Below are 18,446 nucleotides of genomic sequence, written 5' to 3'. Positions count from 1 at the left end.
AGTGCCGAGTCTTTAGCCTCTGAGCCCTGAGCCTGAGCCCAGACTGTCTGCAAATTAGAGAAATTAGCCCAGCCGGGCGCAGGCCAGTGAAAGAGCCCAAATCCCCGCTTCCCCTCCCTCTCCAGCATACACACACTCCTACCACCACCATTAACCCCCACGCCACACTGGACAGTAAAGCTCCACTCTTGGAATAGCGGTCTTGCCATATGGCAGCCAATTTACTCTTTCACCAGCCAAGTTAGAAAAGAAAGGAGGAGAGAAGGAGTAAAAGATGGACACAAACATGTCAGAGTTTTTAAAAAATAGAGATAATTTATCCGTTTAGGGCACTTGATAATAATAGTGGAAGCAGTATATTTTTTCCAGAATATGGAAATATGTATTTCATTCTTTGCAATTTAATCTGCGAAATACATTTTCATCTGTTTCTCTTTAACTGTTATGTGAAGCCTGGAAATCAGATTACTGTTTGATTCACATTGTTTAAGCTTCTTCTGTCTTTTCTGGTGGCTCTGCTGGTATATTTGAAATTATATAACAGGCACATACATTGCACTCAAAAACAGAACAGGAGGTCATCTTTATGGGAACAACCAATATAGGAATTGAGTCCTGCTCCAGAAATTTTCACATTTTCAACATTTAGCCTGCAGGTTATGTAACATTTGGTAAATCGGGGTAAAGATACGCACTGTAAACTACAGCAGTAAAATCTGACTGGAGAAATTTGTCATTGTCTGCACAGCTACGTGTGTCACCAGTGAAAGAATAACAGCATAACGGATGTTTCAGTTGTGAAATGCAAGACGTCACAGGTGAAAACCTTAATTTCACAAACCCATGAGTTTTATCTAAAGGGGAAAAAGGACATTTAATTCATGTGATGAGTTTGATAAATTCTCAAATGTGTTTTTAAGGCGTTTCACATATGAAAACACACATTTCACATGCGCTGTCAATGCACAGGCTGCATCTCCATATATAGAAAAGCCACCTTCTATTTTTTCACCCTCCGTGCTGCTCTAGCTGCTCTAGCTGCTCTCTCCTGTCCTGGCTATCTTTATGCAGGTCGCCAGGTGAGGTCACCCAGAGCTCCATATAGACTGTGCGCGTGTATGTGTGTGTGTCTGAAAGTAAAGGGGACGCTCACCAGACAGGTGTCTAAGTCTCTTTCCTGCGTGCCGGGATGACCTGCCCTACATCTGAATGAGTGAAGAGCACCAATCAGCACACAGCATGTGTCACTGTGCAAGAAAGAGAGACAATTAGCTTCATTTATTTATTCAGCTTTTCTCCTGATTGAGTAAAAAATTTAAATATAGGAGAAAAATAATGCTTGTGTGTGTGTGTGTGTGTGTGTGTGTGTGTGTATGGCAGGGGTCTTAGGGGTCTTAGTTAAAGATGTTCTACAGTGAGATGTAGGTCAAGGAGATACAGTGGCAGCAGATTGCTCATTAAGTGCCAAACCAAGCAAAAGTATATGAGTGTGTTTTTCAGTGGCAACAGGCCAGCCATCTGCTCTTCCTTTATTCATTCATTAACATGTCTTCTTTGTGTGTGCATGGACGTGTGTGTGAGTGTGTGTGTGTGTGTGTCTGTGTGTGTGCGTGTGTGCAAGCTTTCATCACAACAGTCACTCGCTGGCCAAGTGTACAACGTCACTGATGTTGTTGTCCAAAACCAACAGTTGCGTGTCAGATGGCTCAGTCACATGACCACGGTGGCTTGTGATAGGCCGAGGCGTCGGGCTAAAAACGCTTGGCGCAATCCGGGCTCATGAGTTTCTGGTGACGGTGACAGAGTGGACACAGCGAGAGCGGATACCCAAAGGATCTAACTGAAGACACGCTGGAGAAGGACGAGAGTACAAAGAGAAGAACAATCGGGGGATGACATAGCCAAAGAAATGAGGATCCTACAGCTGAACGAATGTGTGGAAGTAAGTCATATCTTTTTTTCTTGCAGGGATGAGCTTGGACATATTAAAAGATGGATGCAGAATGAGCATTAAATGGTCAAGCTGACTGATTGGCCTCATAAGAAATGGCTGGTTAAAATGAGTGGCGAGCGCTGGGATGTTGGCCAAGAACAATGTCAATGAACTCTGGTTGTTCATGAATGGAACTTGAATAATGAATGACTGCAGTCAGGGAAAGAGCGAGTCTTAGAAAAGGCATGGAGGGATGTCAGTCTGAGACTCAATGATCCAGGTCAGGTCAACCTTGTGCACTAATGGTTTACTTTAATATGAGTAAGATGTATATCACTGAGTTTGCAGAGAGTCACATAAACAGGCGTTAGAAGATGATTTCTTTCTGCACTGCATAGCTTCTCTCTATCCAAACATGCACTTTAGCCCAAAGTTAATAACAATCTCTCTCTCTGCTGCTTTCCTTTTTCAGATCTTGAGCTTTAACCAGCGTACCTAAGACAAGGGACCTACCCGACCAAACCAAAGTGCTTCTATACCAAAGCAACCTAAACCAAACAGAACCAAACCAAACTACAGGTCCTCAGCCTGAATCCATCATCTACAGCATATTCCATACTGTCAACATGAAGCTGGATAGCACACAGGGAGACATGAGCGGGTGGAGGGAGATGGACTTTGCCCTCAACTGCACATACATTGTGCCAGACCAGGTGTCGGACCCCAGCTTCAGCCTGCCCAAAGCCATGACCTCCATCCCACGCAACCTCACCTTCGAATACAGCACAGACAATGAGGTGAGAGCCATTCATTTCCTTCAGACTGCTTACCTGCTGAGATGAAGTGACTCAAGTCAACAGCATGCATGAGCGACCAGGCGGCTCGCTGATGTTAGAGCGTGTTAAAAAAGCAGATTCTAATCAAACCACAGCAACTTTTATCCGACTTTGAGTTAGTTGCAAACTCCGGTGCTGTTTTTGAATAGTCAGTGTTGTCAGATTAAGGCTTTAGTGTTTACACCTCAAAATATTAATTCTTGTTACATAACATTCTGTTGGACCATCTGCATTGGGTTACTGGAACAAAAGATCTGCTGACTAATGAGTTCTTCACACACAGTAGAGTGTACAGCGTGTGTGTGTGTGTGTGTGTGTGTGTGCGCGTCTGTGTGTGTATGTGGGGCAGTGCATATCAGGCCACTGGCAGCTTGAGGTCAGGGGCCTTTTCAGGTCTTCTGGCCACCTTAACTTCCATTATGTCAGGCCTCATTTTTCAGCCATTGTGCAGCTTCTTTACACCTCCGTATAACACATATAATAATGTGTGCAGATGCTCAGGATGTAAACACATACGCACAGAGTAAGATGTCACGGATCAGCTTGGCTTCCACCAGGTGATCTAATCGCATCAAGACTTCCCTCCTCTCTTTTTATCACCCGTCTTACTTCATCAGCCCTCTCCCACTCAGGTGAGGCAGGAAGAGCAATATCCCTGTTGCAGTCAGCTGACTGGTTGGCTCGCAGCGCAGTAAGATCAGACATGTGCCTGGGCATGTTACCAAACGCAGAGCGCTGCGAACATGTCTCCGAGCATGATTTTAATAGGGTATTTCTAACTAAATACAACTGCAACTAAAGAGAAGACGAAGAAAGATGTCACACTTCTTTTGTATTTTCTCTCAATGCTCGATGGTGATGGTTGTGGTTGGCTTCGTTGTCCCCTTCCTCTTTCTCTGCTGAGCCAGGCAACACTTTCTGTCGTCGTTCCTCTTCTTTCGCACTCGCACTCTCATCTCTTCCTCCTCTCTGTGCAGCACGTACTGTTGCGGGATGAGAAAAGCATGCAAACAACGGTGATAAAATCTCTTTGAGGGCTAATTTCAAATCCCCAGCCCTTGTTTACCAGCCAGCGCTTCTTAGAAAATGCTTCACACACTTGATGCAGCCAAACTTGATTTTGCCATTTGCTTGTGCTCACATGCAACAGTTCCAGCTGGCCATTCATAACTATGAAAAACGGGAATTTCATTTTATGTTATAGCCACAACACTTACTGGCAGGTAGGTGGTCATGTGTGTGCATATTAGATCAGTGAGTAAAAACACACATCAGATAAGAAATGAGACATGAAAACAAGCACGAGCACACACTCACATGCTTGCCAGTAATCAGCTCTGCTTAAACCGGCCCTTGTTCATTGAGTGGTTCCCCTTCTCCTTGACTTGCTAAAGCTGGGAAATTCATTTCCTGCGATGATCATAAAACACAGCTGCTCCTTTGTGTGGGTCTGTGGATACACGTGTCACCTTAAAGGCTAGAAACAGTTTCATACAGTTATCAGGAAGGCTCAGAGAGAAGGGATTTTTCACACAGGTGAGTGCATGAGACGCTTGTGTCATTCTGATAGATGACTCAGATCTCAGGATGAAAACAACGAGAACGCAGTGAGCTTCACCGGTCGTCGCGCAAACCAACGCATCATCTTGCTCAGACTTAGTGGGTCCACTTATCTTCCGATACCTCCATCTAGACACCTTTTTCTAAACTTCCTTTACTTCCCATTTTTATTCCAAAGTGTGCCAAGAAATGCAAAGAAGGGTGGAGGGGGCACGTGGCAGATGGGGTGTTAGCAACGGGTGCCAGTGAGCTACGGAGGGGATGGACGGATAGGGAGAAGCTGGGGAGAGGAGGGGGTGTGTGCGGGGGGGATTTAGGTTAAAACCAGATGATTAACTTTCGTTGGGGACAGGCAGCCGGCCGGGCAGCCAGCCGGGCAGCCGGCCAGGCATCAGGCCTCAACCTGGTGGACACATGAGCTATTTCAAGAGGGTTAAGGAGAGACAAGGGACTGGGGGAGGGCAGGAGAAAAGGAGGACGTTCAGGAGTGCGATAGCGTGGGGCCACTTAACAACGCCCACCCTCCTTTCTTCCGTTCTTCAACACCCTTCCCTCCCCCACGACCTCCCTCCCTCCCTCCCCCTTCCTCCCAACCTGGCCAAACCGAGCGGTTAAGCTGCAGCGGCGGTCACAGCGATTCGTTAGTCACGCAACGCCAACGAAGCACAATGTCGCTGTCACACTGGCTCATCGCATCCAGGAATCACCTCACTCGCCTGCATGGCTGCTTGACACACACACGCACACACACACGCACACACTCCTGCCACCCTCAATGACCTGTTGTTCTTTTAATTAACTGCTTATATTTACAGATGTCCACTCATAAGGTGTTCTTGGCGTTTGGCATTTTATGTTTTTTTATGGTTTGACCTCTACAAAGGAGGCCATAAAATCCTTTTTGGGTCAGTTTGAATTCTAAATCCTCAATAGCAGGAAGAAAGAGTATGTGTTTATATATGGGGGGGTGGTGGTGGTGGTGGTGGTGGTGGGTGGGTGAGTGTTTAAGGATGGAACACAAAGCTCCTCAAGACACGGAGGCTGTGCGCCACAGATGCTGCTGCCTGATGGCGTGTGTGTGTGTGTGTGTGTTTGGGTGTGTTTTCAGGAGGGTTGACCCCAAGCCTGTGCACTTTCTATGAACATGTGAATCATAAAGCCGCTGTGCAGAACAAAGAGGACTCTGACATGTCCTCGCTATAGATTTATTATCCGACTCATTAGAAAACTACCTCAAAAGCACAGAATGACTCAATAACTTGCAGATCAGGACAGGTTTTGTTCTTAGCACATACGTTACTGTATGGCAACAAGGTACTTGCTCATGGTAAAAAAAATAAAAATCCCACGCACTTGTCCCTTTTGCAATTGAAAATATATGCTCGGACAAGTGTTGAAGCACCTTTTCCTGGAAATCCCTTTATGGACAGAAGAGTGACTCATTCCAACATCTATAGGTAGAACATTTTGTAATCGGGGCCTTTAACCTTTGAAGCAACCAGCCTGAAGAGCAAGAAGGATCGGTGTTCTCATTCAAGCTGCTTCGTCTGCTTTGTGGTTTTAGAAAAGATTTTATCGTCTGTGAATTTTAGTAAATGAGAGGTCAAACAACAGGCAACGCAGCTCTCTCCGTGTGTTTATGAGGACAGCAGGTCAGAGATCAGTGGAGTAGGTCAGAGAAAGTGTAATTCTCTTCATTCGTTTAGCTCGTTAGTGTTGAAAAGTGTGTCACCTTGTGGGTTTTAGCGTGGCTCTAAAGCCGTCTGCGTTGACATGACAAAGCAACCACAACTGCAGCTCAGGCCAACAACCCGCTCGACATAAGCACCGGGTGATGTTATATGCATCGATCTGCCTAACGTTTATGTGATCTATCTAACGTTCGTGTGCTCTCTGTGACTGTTAAGTTGCAAGACGTGGACTCTAAGGCTAATGTTGTATTTGGTGTGTGCTCCAGGTGACAGGCGTGTTCAGCAAAGAATACATTCCTCAGGGGACCCGCTTTGGCCCCCTGCAAGGAGACATCTACACCAAAGACAACGTCCCCAAACAGGCCAACAGGAAGTACTTCTGGAGGGTAAGGCAAACACAGACACATACAAATACATACATCCTCGATGCATAGTCACATACAGGCGTCGATATGGTGATCCAGCTCTGTGAAGGTCAAATCTAGATGGAAGACAATGATGTGAGCAATTAAGTGGGGATGTTTTCATCTTCCTCTATTATTAAAAAAAAAAAAAAAAAGGAGGTCCGTTGCTCAGATACAGAAGTTTCACATCAAGTCCATGTCAGTGCGTCAAGAAGGAAACAAAAACGCTTTCACACGGATTACACTGGCCCACAGGGGTTTTGCTCAAAATTTTAGAGGAAGTTGTCAACGCTGGTGGCACGTAACAATGGATTCATGCTCACGCAGTCACCAGAGCCTTACTGGCACTCAGGTCCGATGCAACATATGTCACATACAGACAGGAACGGACTATTGTTCACAAGGCACACACACACACACACACACACACAATCCCTGTCTTTCCAGTCCCCTTTCAGGTCCCATGCTTCTTCTCTCACTCTCATCCAAACTTTGCTTATGTCACTTAGGAAATTTTCTATTCTGCTGAGTCAATTCCCTTAAGGACTTTTTGCTGCTTTTTTTTTTTCCTTCCGGCTTTATTTCCTGTAACCCTTTGCAAGGGGTGTTCCTGCCCCGGTGCAATAGTGAAAGTCTGCCGCTCTCCTGGAGCGATTATCTCGTCAACCTCATGACAAGGGTGCAGGACGAATGCGGACGTGCTGCCAAAGGCATGCCTGCGTGCGTGTGTTTCTGGCTGCCTGCCAGCATCTGTCGGGCAGGTTTCCAGTTACATTTCCCTTTCATCTTGTTTGTTTTCATAAGCCAAGGCATACATACGCATACATACACAAGTGATCAGAATTAAATGTGCTCCTGACATGTGATCCATAATACTATATGACTGGACAGAAACAATAATAAAACTTACAGAAGTGAGAAAGAGAAACAGAGAGGGAGAGGGAAAGAGGGAGAGTAGACCACGCCTCCATGCCTAACACTCAAATACGGTGACAGCACAGGCGTAAACACACTGAGGACACAGAGCAGAGCTGACGCCACAGATCAGAGGAGCAAAATAGAGCTGATAACTGAACAGGATACAGGACATTTAACTGTACATGGCAGAGGTGATTATTCAGACTGTTTTCTTTTGCTCTTGACCTATTTTAAAATGTTTTCTGCATATTGTTGTGATGACTTTATGTGGATTTTAATCAGCAGATTCTGTTGAATTGTATTTAAAATGACTCTGAGCATCACTCATCATCAATATAAAAGTTGAATTATGTTAATTAATTTACTATATTATATATTAAACAATTTTATATACAACAAAAAAAATCATCTTCATGCTTCAGTTTTCTGTGTACATGTTTTGAACCCGTCTCTTCTTCTCCTCCAGATTTACAGCGGTGGGCAGCTTCAAAACTTCATCGATGGCTATGACGTCCACAGGAGCAACTGGATGCGCTACGTCAACCCGGCCCGCTCTCTGGGCGAACAGAACCTGGTGGCGTGCCAGAACAACCGGGACATCTACTTCTACACCATCCGACCGGTGGAGCCCAGTCAGGAGCTGCTGGTGTGGTACAGCCAGGAGTTTGCCCAGAGGCTCTGCGGCCAGCAGACTGACATCAAACAGAGTGAGTGCTGCAGGAGCAGAAACTTTTCTAGTGTGGTACAACAACAAATACCATGAGGCACAGGAAGGAACAGAGCTTGTGTGTGCAGTCTGGTCGGTTTTAATGTGATGGAGGTGCAGCATCTTGGCTCCGGAATAAAACCTAACTAGCAAACAGATTTGCTGTTTACATTGAACCAAAACAACCATCATATTTTACTTGATTCCCCTGTGACCTTCAATTAATCACCCTGAGGAATGATTTAGTGAGAGGGAGTGAAAGACAGTTGATCAGTTGATGGTGAGGCGGCACAATGAAACACAAAAGCTATTTTTTAGATGTGATCTAATGCATGATTTACATCTGCTGTGACTGAACACGTAGAACAGAGACGGCGTCAGAAGATGACAGCTATTATCAGCAAAATTCTTTCACTTTAAAGTCAATAAGCACACAGTATTCCCCTGCTGTGAATGCCTGATGTTATCTTTTACAAACAGTTAAGACAGTGGATGCTATTTCCTCCTGTCTGGCTTACCGAACGGAGCTAAAGATTTATGTCGACTCTTGGAGAAAGTACACACAGGCAAAGGTTGAAGAAATCTCAGGAGCTCACGAGATGTGGTAATTCATCGGATGTTCAGGCGAGTGGAGAAACGTAAGGGGAATAATGGCAGGTCAAAGTACCTTTGTGAGTCATTTGTTTTCAGCTATTAGTAGAACAGCAAGTCATACCCTCATCATCCTGAATGATTCTCTGTTGCCACAAAGTCTGATGACTCATGCCAACTGGATACACCAGATGCGTCGCCATTCAACTCGGTGACTAACGCTAAGGCGTTATCATGGCATTGTTCTGTCATCTTAAGGGTTTTAAAAGCATTCACCTTCCTTTTTGTCAAAGTCCAGGTTTGCTCACGGCTTGATTGTTTCATTGTTTCTTCCGGCTTTGACTTTCGGATATTTCATTTCTAGTTCGGCAACTTGGGTACCAATTGTTGAAGCGTCAGGGCAGCAGCGCTTGATTGCGTAAAGGACATTTTTAATCTGTCTTGACTTTCAAATACATGACTGTGCACTTGTAATACTCTAACATAGACAAATCATGAAAATAAAATGGTGTTTCAAGCCTTTGAGATACCTTTCACTCTAAGCTAAAGGAGAAATCAAACTAGTGGCAGCATTTAAGATCACAAATCAATTATATGAAATAGGCTAAAGCATGCAAAAACACTGATACAGCCCTTTAAATAACTGCAATTCACACAATGAACAGTAGCTGACGCACGATAGTGGTGACAAATTCAAGCAGCCGGGCGAGCAAAGGCTTTCTCGAAGGAAAGGAAGGGGAAAAAAGGAAGAGATGTTTCTCATTTTCTTGTGGCCAATACGGTAAAACAGCTATACCTAGAAAAGGTTGCACAAATGAAACTCTTGGCATACATACATGACATGACACATGGACTCCTACACACTTTACCACCAACCCACTCTCCCACACCAAAATCACTACTGCGACTGACAAACAGAAACCTGTATCGTATGATTTATGTGTAAAGTCAAAACTGAAACTACTATCATTTACCATAAGAGGGAGTGCCTTCTGTGGGCTGGTGCGTGTCTGCAGTGTGATGCATTTGAACTTGAATTTAGGAATTCAGCAGATGTTATGATGAGCAATACTCATGTGTTTTCTTTCCCGCAGAATACACGAGTTCTGATGAAGACCATGAGCTGGAGTACAGCAAACACCACCTACCTCAGCAGACATGGCTTAAAGAAAGAGCAAAGGAGGAGGTGAAGGAAGAGAGGGATGAAGATGGAGAGGAGAAGATAGACGTGGAGATGCTGGAGAGAGACACTCCGCCGGACACGCCTGACGACCAGATCATGGACTTCAGCAAAAAGGTTGAGAAGGAGGAGAAGAGCGACAGAGATCCAGAAGACCGGGTGATCATTCCTTCCCCTCAGCACGAACACAGAGAGCCCAGCCTGGGCTTGAATCACGCATACTTACCAGACCACCACCCCACGCTCCCATCTCCCCACCGAAATCTCCCTCTTCACCTCCACGGCCTCTACGGCCACAGGGAGGGGCTCGTCTCATCCTACCCCATTTACCCCCAATCCAGACCCCTCCAGCCCACTTATCAGCTCCTTCCTCCCTACGGCCCACACTATCCTCGCCTCCTCCTCCCCTCGTACTCCCCTCCCTTCCCAGGGATGCTGCCCTCAAGGGGATCCCTCCGATACAGCGGCTATCTGGGCACAGATGGACTCCCGTATCCACCCATGGGTCAGCCTAATCTTCTTCCAGTCTCCCTCCCCTACCCTCCATCTCCAGAGGGCGGGCTGAAAGAACTAACACCAAATGTGTCGCCACCACGAGGCGCCCCAGCCACCCCAGAGCTCTCCCCTCTCCCCAAGCCCAGCAGCCAGCATCAGTCTCCCGAGCAGTCTCCCTCTGATTGCGAGGAAGCCATGAATCTAAGCCTGGCTATGACCAAAAGCAGCACGGCGCCACGCAACGGCCCAGGCCACAAATCCCTGCCCTACCCACTGAAGAAGCAGAACGGAAAGATCAAATATGAATGTAATATCTGCTCCAAGACCTTTGGACAGCTGTCCAACCTCAAGGTAAAAGCCTCAACCTCTCTCTCTTGTTATCATCATTTAATTCCAGTTTTAAGGCACCAAAACTTCTACCCATCACTTTCCATTTGACAGCAGTGCTCATGACTTTTTCTTTATGATCTGTGTACAGGTCCATCTCCGAGTGCACAGTGGCGAGAGACCGTTCCAGTGCAACCTTTGTAAGAAGAGTTTCACTCAGCTGGCCCACCTCCAGAAACATCACCTGGTCCACACGGGGGAGAAGCCACATGAATGTCAGGTATGTTGAAAAACTCAGTGTGTGTTTTCCTGCTTCTTTACAAGCTCTACAACTCTTCACCGCTCTGGCTGTGACACTCTCATTGATGTAAAAATCAAGAGTGTGACAGACTTACAAAGAAACACAGCATGCACAATACACTGACATACCTTTCAGGTCTGTTTGATTTTTTCACTGAGCCACTACCCAGCTTATTATGTAATAGCATCTTTTTGTTTGCTAGCGTGACTCTCTGGGTGTGAGTGTGGATATAACTGGTCTTACAAAGAAAGAAAAGTAGTCCCTGCTGTTTTATGAAAGTGCTCCAGAGAACTGGAATAGCAATGGTCCACCCTGATACCATACAATTAGTGCCATTAAAAGTGACATCCAGGTTTTTCCAGAATAACACCGAACACAATCCATTCAGTTTTCTTAAGTAATCTGTGATGGGAGCGTTGCTAACAGACGCCTTAACCTTTCATTTCATGCATTCCAGGTGTGTCACAAACGCTTCAGTAGCACCAGCAACTTGAAAACACACCTGCGCCTCCACTCTGGGGAGAAACCTTACCAGTGCAAGCTGTGCAACACCAAGTTCACACAGTACATCCACCTCAAACTGCACCGCCGCCTCCACAGCAGCCGCGACCGCCCTTACCGCTGCCAGCTCTGCACCCAGGCCTTCTTCCACCGCTTCTCCCTCCGCATCCACCAGCGCAGCTGCTGCCTGGCTAACTCCAACGCTCCCATCAACATCCACATGAAAGAGATGGTGGAGCGGTTCGACGCCAGCCAAGAGGCCGACACGCTGGCAGAGACGGCATCGGCACCGCAGGTGGAGGAAGCTGTAGAGCGCTGGTTGGCTCGTACCTTGGAAGGCGAAGGGAAGGAGGACAAGAAGGAAGCCACCATACTGCTGAAGGCTCTGACAGCAGCTATAAACGCACCATCAATGCCCATGGCCCAGTCAGCTTTACCTGCATCGCACCACAGCACTCCACTGGTCCATCAAGAGAGGGCCAGCGTTGTTCATCTCCACAAGCGCCCAACAGTGAAGACAGAAGGACAGTAAGAAAGAACTGAAGGGGGGGAAATATAAAAAGGACATACAGAATACCATCAACCAAGAAAACAGATGGGGCCAAATAAAACTCCCTGTATTGTCAATGAAGGGCATGACAGGGAACGTAAATGTGCATAATCCAATGAGCGCAGCACCAAAAGAAGAGCATTCCAAAGACTGAGGGTATTCAGTGATTGTACTTCCTCCCAGTTTAAAAAACAAAAGTGGGGAGGACGTTGTTAAGCTGTGAAGTATTTAAAACTCTTTTCACTCAGGTAGAGAAGTGTTTGCTTTTTTGTGCTTTAACTTATTACTGTTTGAATTTGACTCGTCCATATTTATTTAGTTGTATCATAGTATGTTTTTTCTGGTAGCGTGTTGTTGTTTTTTTGTTGTTTTTTTCATTCGTGTTGACATTTCCAGGGAGATTTGCTCTTTTAGGGAAACAGATTCAGGAACAATGTACGGACGTGTCTTTACTTGTTATGTCGTGCGTTCTTTTACTTTGTGTGTCTGAGCTTTTGGGTGCGTGTGTGCAACAAGTGGAAGTTTTTATATTTACGAGAGGGCACAGTGATCGCACAAACCACCTTCCTGCTCCTCAACTGTTTGCAACTATTTTATTTATTTATGATAAAAAAGGGAAAAATCAGGTATCTTTAAACTGTGTGTTTATAAGCGATTGCCAAAATTATAAACAAAGAACATGAATGTGTAGCAGCATTTTTGGGTCATTATTCAACTCATTCTGACGTTAAATGGGAGAAAAGACAGAGCATTATTCACCTTTTTTCACAGCTCATTTAGATTCAGTGTGATCACAGTATCACAACAAAAGGCGCGCCGGCTTTTATTCTTGCTAACTGCAATGTTTTTCCACTAAATTTAACGCTGAGTAACTCAGTGGGTCGCTGTGTAGCTTTTTACTGGATTCAGATATTTCAGGTATTTCTGGCTTACAAAGCTGTACTGTAAACGTAAACTCGAGCTTCATCCAAATCAGACATCTGTACCTCATATTCAGCATTGGACAGTAAAAACGAGCAAAACAGGAGCACAATTGTTTAAGATCGTTAATATTTTTGTCACTTAGCACTGGAATGAAAATGCAACTAGATCTGTTTGCTTTTAAAGAAAACCAGAAGACGGGAGCTGTTCTTGAAAATTTTGCTCCTGAGCCAGTAATGTACTTCTTGTACCATCTTCTAGTTTTTTTTTCTTTTGTACAGTATGTTTGTCTGTGTAGTTTATTTTTGGAAACAGGTTATGAGATGTTGAGAATTTATATGTGAGAGACTATTTTGATGATACTTTTATATTTACATAATGTAGAATATTAAAGATATTGTTTCTATACGTCTGGTGTTTTGTGTGTGTTTTCATTGCCGGTATAAGATTTGAACAGTGCACCACCTGCGAGTGATTTCTCAGATCCCATGATGAGTGAAGCATTGCAGTATTTCTGGCAGTGCAGGAATGTCTTCCTAAGAGTCATCTGATGCCATGAGCTCACTGCCTTCATGAGTCAATCCACACAACCAACTATCACAATATTAAAGTAACTTTACAGTACTTTTGCATTACCTCAACAGCAGATATGCAAATAGAAACAAAAGCAAAGAAATACTATGTTGCCACACGTATTATGCACAAATGCAATTATAGATTAATATGATACGCATTCCAACACGCCATGCACCAGCATCACCGCCTGCAGTCCCAAAATATTCTTCAGTCGTGCTATTACAGATTAGCTAGCTAAAACATGTTAGCATTAGATTAGAGATAGATATAGATAGATAAATTAGATGTGGGGTCCTCGGGTGATGACAGTATCTTCACAGTTGGGAGACATAAAAACTTGCTGTGATGTTGTTCCCATTTTCTGCTTTACGGACAAAATAATGCCAAAATTTCCACCCAGTGATTTTTTTTTTACATTTTTTTCCCAGTAGAGGTCCTGATAACGAATCAGCAGCTGTAAGATTATACAGTTTCACTTGAAACCAGAGCAAGACTCAAGATGTGCTGGAATGTGCACGGTAGTATCAGTGAATCACATCATATTCTGTAACTTTAAAAGAATACTGTTCCCTTTTGTTGTGTCCTAAACACCCTTCCTTGTGTCCTGTTACTCCCCAAGTCTGATGAAGGCCATGATGAGGCGGTCTTCATATTTAGTTACATTTTAATGAGGTAGCTAGGAACATAAAGTAATTACTATGTTTCACAAACTAGCCAATCAGTGATGCTCAGGGTAGGACAAACGTCACATTTTTCTATTGTTTTAATGTTTTAAAGTGCCCAACTCTATGGAAGCTGACCCATCAGAGCAGACTGGGCGTGTTGCAGGGGGTCCTTAAAGAGACAGGTTCTAAAACAAAACCTCAAGGCATGTAGAGGTACTGCAGCAACAGATAGTAAGAGAAAAATAATGGGGTTTTTTTTGTTTTTGTTTTTTTTACCATTCAAGCATGTAAGGTTTTTTTTTTTTTTTTTTTCTAGTGGACACCCAAAATAAAAAATAAACCTGAAAATGAGCATAATATGGAACATAAATAAAGTGTTTTCTTCATTGAGACTCTTTACCAAGATTTATTGTCACTTTCAAAGAGAGTCACATCTGCTTTTATGTCTTCCAGGGTTGGTTTTTATTCATTCAGGGTCTCACCAGGAGACATGTCTCTGTGTTTATGTCTGTGATTTTAGATCTGATTTTATACTCATATTGCAAGTGGTCTTTTGTTTTTATTATCTGGTTATTTGATATGAAACCATTACAGATGTTTTTTTTTTTTTAACAACAAATAGCTAGACATACATGCTTGTGGAAATTCTGGTAAAACTCAAAAATAACAATTAATGGGTTCATATACTATAGACAGGAACGCAATTCATATGGCCATACAAAAGCCTGCCACCTCTCTCTTTCTGGTAACAAACTCCAGGAATCCAACACTATCCCACCGATTGATTCACTTTTCAGACTCTTTCCTAGAAAAATCAGGAAATGAAACCAGTTTGTCACTAATGAAACTCAGAAAAAGCACTGCTTACATCACAATTTCTCTATTACAAAATCACTGATACTCCTGCTTTGGAGTCTGACAGTAATTACATTAAGAAATGTTGCAGGTGCTGAGTACCATGTGCTTCGGTTCTTTAACACTTGTGTGTGTTTTAGAGTTTAAGAACATTCATGGGGAAAAGTTGCTGCGACGTCAGAAATTTTATTTGAGGTCAAAGTAACTGGTTACAGCGGCACCTGTTTCTCACACGAGACGTTTAAAGGTCCAGTGTGTAGGATTTATGAGGATCTATTGGCAGAAATGCAACAGGCCTCTGATATTTGTAATTACGTTTTCATTAGTGTATAATCACCAGAAAATACAAATAGTATTTGCCTTTCATGTCTAGTTCGATCATTGCTGTTTCATGGTAATGAGACACACTTTCAATCACAAAAGCAGCAAAGTTACTGTAAGCATGGTTTGCTCTTTACAGTAATTCTCTCACAGTCTCCGTCTCTCTCTCTCTCTTTCTCTCAGCCACTTTCTTTTTGCTGTGCAATGACTCTTCATTCTATAGTATTTCCTCTTGCGATCTCTGCCGTGGGGGAGAACCCCACAGCAAACACCTACACACCACTGACCAGAATAAAACACCTCAGACATTTAATGTGTGCAGTCAAACTGCAGTGGTGACAGGAAATCCTTGTCTTGTGGCAGGCTGCCAGTTATGCTACCAGCTACACGTTTATCCCATTGTGCAGTGGAAGCAGAAACTGTAGAGTTAGAGAAATGTAAAATACCTGTGAACTCAAAGACAAAATAACTTCAACTGTAACAGGTAGATAACTGAATCACCCTCAAACTGCACACAGCCCCATTTTTACACCACATCCTTGGAAACATTAAGATTATTCACATGTACATAATGTTCATACTATCTATAGGTTTGTGTGCAAAATACTTCCTGTGTTCTAGTTTCAAACTACTGATTTCTCAAATCAGGTTGTGCCATTTAGACTTAAGAAACGTCTTGGTAATATGTTAATTGGTTGCTGGGAACATCGTAACATCACAAGTTGTAACAACAATTTTAAGAGGCCCAATGAAAAGCACCTACGCGAATGTAGGTATGACTTATTTATAAATGTATACCTGGAGAAATGTGTGTTTCTCGTATTCATGCGGTTTAGAATGAATGGGAAATATCTGGTTATTTGGTCTTTCAGCCTAATGTAATTTGAGGTATGTTCTGTTGTGTAATGTAATTAAAATCTTCTCAGTTTAGTTCCCATTATTACTATGTTAGCAAGCTAACGTTAGCTTCGTCAGTTGGTTCAAGTAACTAACTAACACCCCCGGTAGTTACTAATCTCTATATACGAAGATCTACTTTATTTACCTGCCTGATACATAAATAAAGACTAAGGTTATAATTAGGGTGTTTGAACACATAAACAGCTGGTGCAACCAGCGCCATTTCAACAGTAACTCTACCTGCATGTCACCTCGCAACCTGTTACACCCTGACAGCCATGTGGCCCATTTATCACGATCAAACACAAAATTCAACAAAACACTTGCACACCATGCAGAATGTATTGGCCCCAGTATTATACAGGGACAGATTCTGATATAAATGAGCACAAACACTAATGATTTAGGAAAGATCAAACCTGGACAACACTGAGTTAATTAGACACACTGTCAGTTTTTTAACATTTCCACTGGGAGTACTGCTGAAAGCCTGGTTGAGAGGACAGGGCTCAGATGAAGCAGATGTCCTGTTTATGCTTTTTTTTCTCTGATATCTCTGAGATCTGACTTATTTGTCAAATACAGACTCCCCGTAGTTCCCTTTTGTTGCTGTACTGCAGACTCGATTCATGCAGCCCATGAGAATCACAACAGGACATCCTTTATCTTGCCACATGGGGTGGTAGACATGCAATGTATGCAAAATACGCAAAAACCACAATGGTGTTGGGTTGCAGCAGGCCTCAATGTTGTTACTGTCATTAAAGCGAGTGAAAAATGGCGTTCTGTCTCTTCAGGAGTTCATCATCAGGTTACTGGAAAAGAAACATGAACTTCTGTCACATTGCTGCCTTCACAAAGGAGTTTTCTTCACAAATAAAATCAGATTTTCCAGGGAAGTGACTATCTCCCATCTGATTGCATCATGCATCTAACACTGAAGCATAAAGATTCTTCCCTACTTTCGTCTCTTGGAACTTGATGGACCAGACCTCCCGGGTGAAAATGGATGCAACGTTTCCAGTTTTTCCATGGTAGGTGTACACTGGATCATTAGTAGATCTCTCACAAGATTCATGCTTTATAGTGCATGACATGTCCAAATAGAGTCATTTCCTTTGCGTTCAGTGTTCCTAAGAACAGTATGCCTTAGGGGCAAAATACAGTCTCACAGAAAACCTCAGCTGTTACTCACTGCACAGTTGAGTTGGAGTTTGTCATAACTCAATGCACAATCCAGTCTGTACTGCTTTTACCTCCAAAGAGCCACCCGGTGGAGTGCATTCTGCAGCATCGAGACCTGGACCAGGGATCCCAGTAACTGTGCTTTGCTTTCGACATATAATAACTGCCTGATGTCCAGCTTGCTTTGATTTTGCATCGATAGCTAAAAGTGTGTCATTACCCCTAAGTTAACACGAAATTTACAAGCAATGTCTGGCAACAACTTATCAGTGCCGGCCAACATTATGTCCACCCCTTTCCTTAGAAACAATGGTGAGGTAGAAGACAAAAACAAAGAAAGAAAGAAAGAAAGAAAGAAAGAAAGAAAGAAAGAAAGAAAGAAAGAAGGAAACAGTTTAGCTTTACGCTCAGGAAATTCCCTGAAATTCCTGCTCATGAACATATTAAATATACAATTCAAATTCACTGCAGCTGGAGGCATTACCACCTTTCCTCACTAAGTTTTACTTGGCTGCAAAGTTGTTTTTGTTGTCCTAACTGTTAATTCATCTGCACATTGTCTATGACATTCAGAGGGACCCATTAAGATTTTACCATTGAAAGTGTTCCACCGTGGTTCTGTACTGTCACTGTAGCTCAGCCTGCTTGGAAATCAGGTCAGAAGTTGCATCATACATGCAGTATGTCATACCTTTTTTGGACATAAATCGTATCCATACGTTCTGAGATCATCACCCTGTGCTGTCACCTGTTACTGTCAAGTGTTTGATTTTTTTGAAAAAAGATTTACTGTACAGAGAACATATGCGTCATCTCTGCCAGCTGCTCGTGTATTTATGGTCTAATTCTCCATCAGGGGCAAAACCGGTAAAATATACCTCAGGTTCCTTTTGCTGATACATGTTTTTTAACTTACAGCTCTGCCGAAGTTTCACTCTTCATTTTGCTAGATTTCCGCACATTTCACACCTTTGCTGTTGCTTTTTAAGTTGACCCATGTTTTGCACATGAAGTGGCGTTCAATGCCTCG

At 43.5% G+C, this 18,446-nt stretch overlaps 1 protein-coding gene across 2 annotated transcripts; it reads left to right on the top strand.

The window, feature by feature from the left end:
- The first annotated feature begins 1,781 nt into the window (after positions 1-1,781).
- On the top strand, positions 1,782-13,322 carry prdm1b (PR domain containing 1b, with ZNF domain). Of its 2 annotated transcripts, XM_076753731.1 has the most exons (7): positions 1,782-1,942; positions 2,406-2,730; positions 6,287-6,406; positions 7,809-8,049; positions 9,734-10,665; positions 10,793-10,921; positions 11,400-13,322. In XM_076753731.1, the coding sequence occupies exons 2-7, from the start codon at positions 2,560-2,562 to the stop codon at positions 11,973-11,975; spliced, it is 2,169 nt and encodes a 722-aa protein (XP_076609846.1). In that variant the 5' UTR covers positions 1,782-1,942; positions 2,406-2,559; the 3' UTR covers positions 11,976-13,322. The 2 variants fall into 2 exon arrangements, with proteins under 2 accessions (XP_076609846.1, XP_076609847.1); XM_076753732.1 differs by lacking the exons at positions 1,782-1,942; positions 2,406-2,730; positions 6,287-6,406 and adding an exon at positions 7,430-7,533.
- The last annotated feature ends 5,124 nt before the right edge of the window (positions 13,323-18,446 follow it).

The sequence above is a fragment of the Chaetodon auriga genome, chromosome 17, assembly GCF_051107435.1.
Source record: "Chaetodon auriga isolate fChaAug3 chromosome 17, fChaAug3.hap1, whole genome shotgun sequence".
In the NCBI taxonomy this organism is placed as follows: Eukaryota; Metazoa; Chordata; class Actinopteri; order Chaetodontiformes; family Chaetodontidae; genus Chaetodon; species Chaetodon auriga.
The sequence above is the reverse complement of the archived record's forward strand: the minus strand, read 5'-3'. Positions and strand labels throughout refer to the sequence as shown.

Excerpts from the sequence above, each read along its gene's own strand:
- prdm1b (XM_076753731.1), top strand. The coding sequence starts at position 2,560 with ATGAAGCTGGATAGCACACAGGGAGACATGAGCGGGTGGAGGGAGATG. Across the intron at positions 6,407-7,808 it reads ACAGGAAGTACTTCTGGAGG|ATTTACAGCGGTGGGCAGCT; the intron begins GTAAGGCAAACA and ends CTTCTCCTCCAG. Across the intron at positions 8,050-9,733 it reads GCAGACTGACATCAAACAGA|AATACACGAGTTCTGATGAA; the intron begins GTGAGTGCTGCA and ends TCTTTCCCGCAG.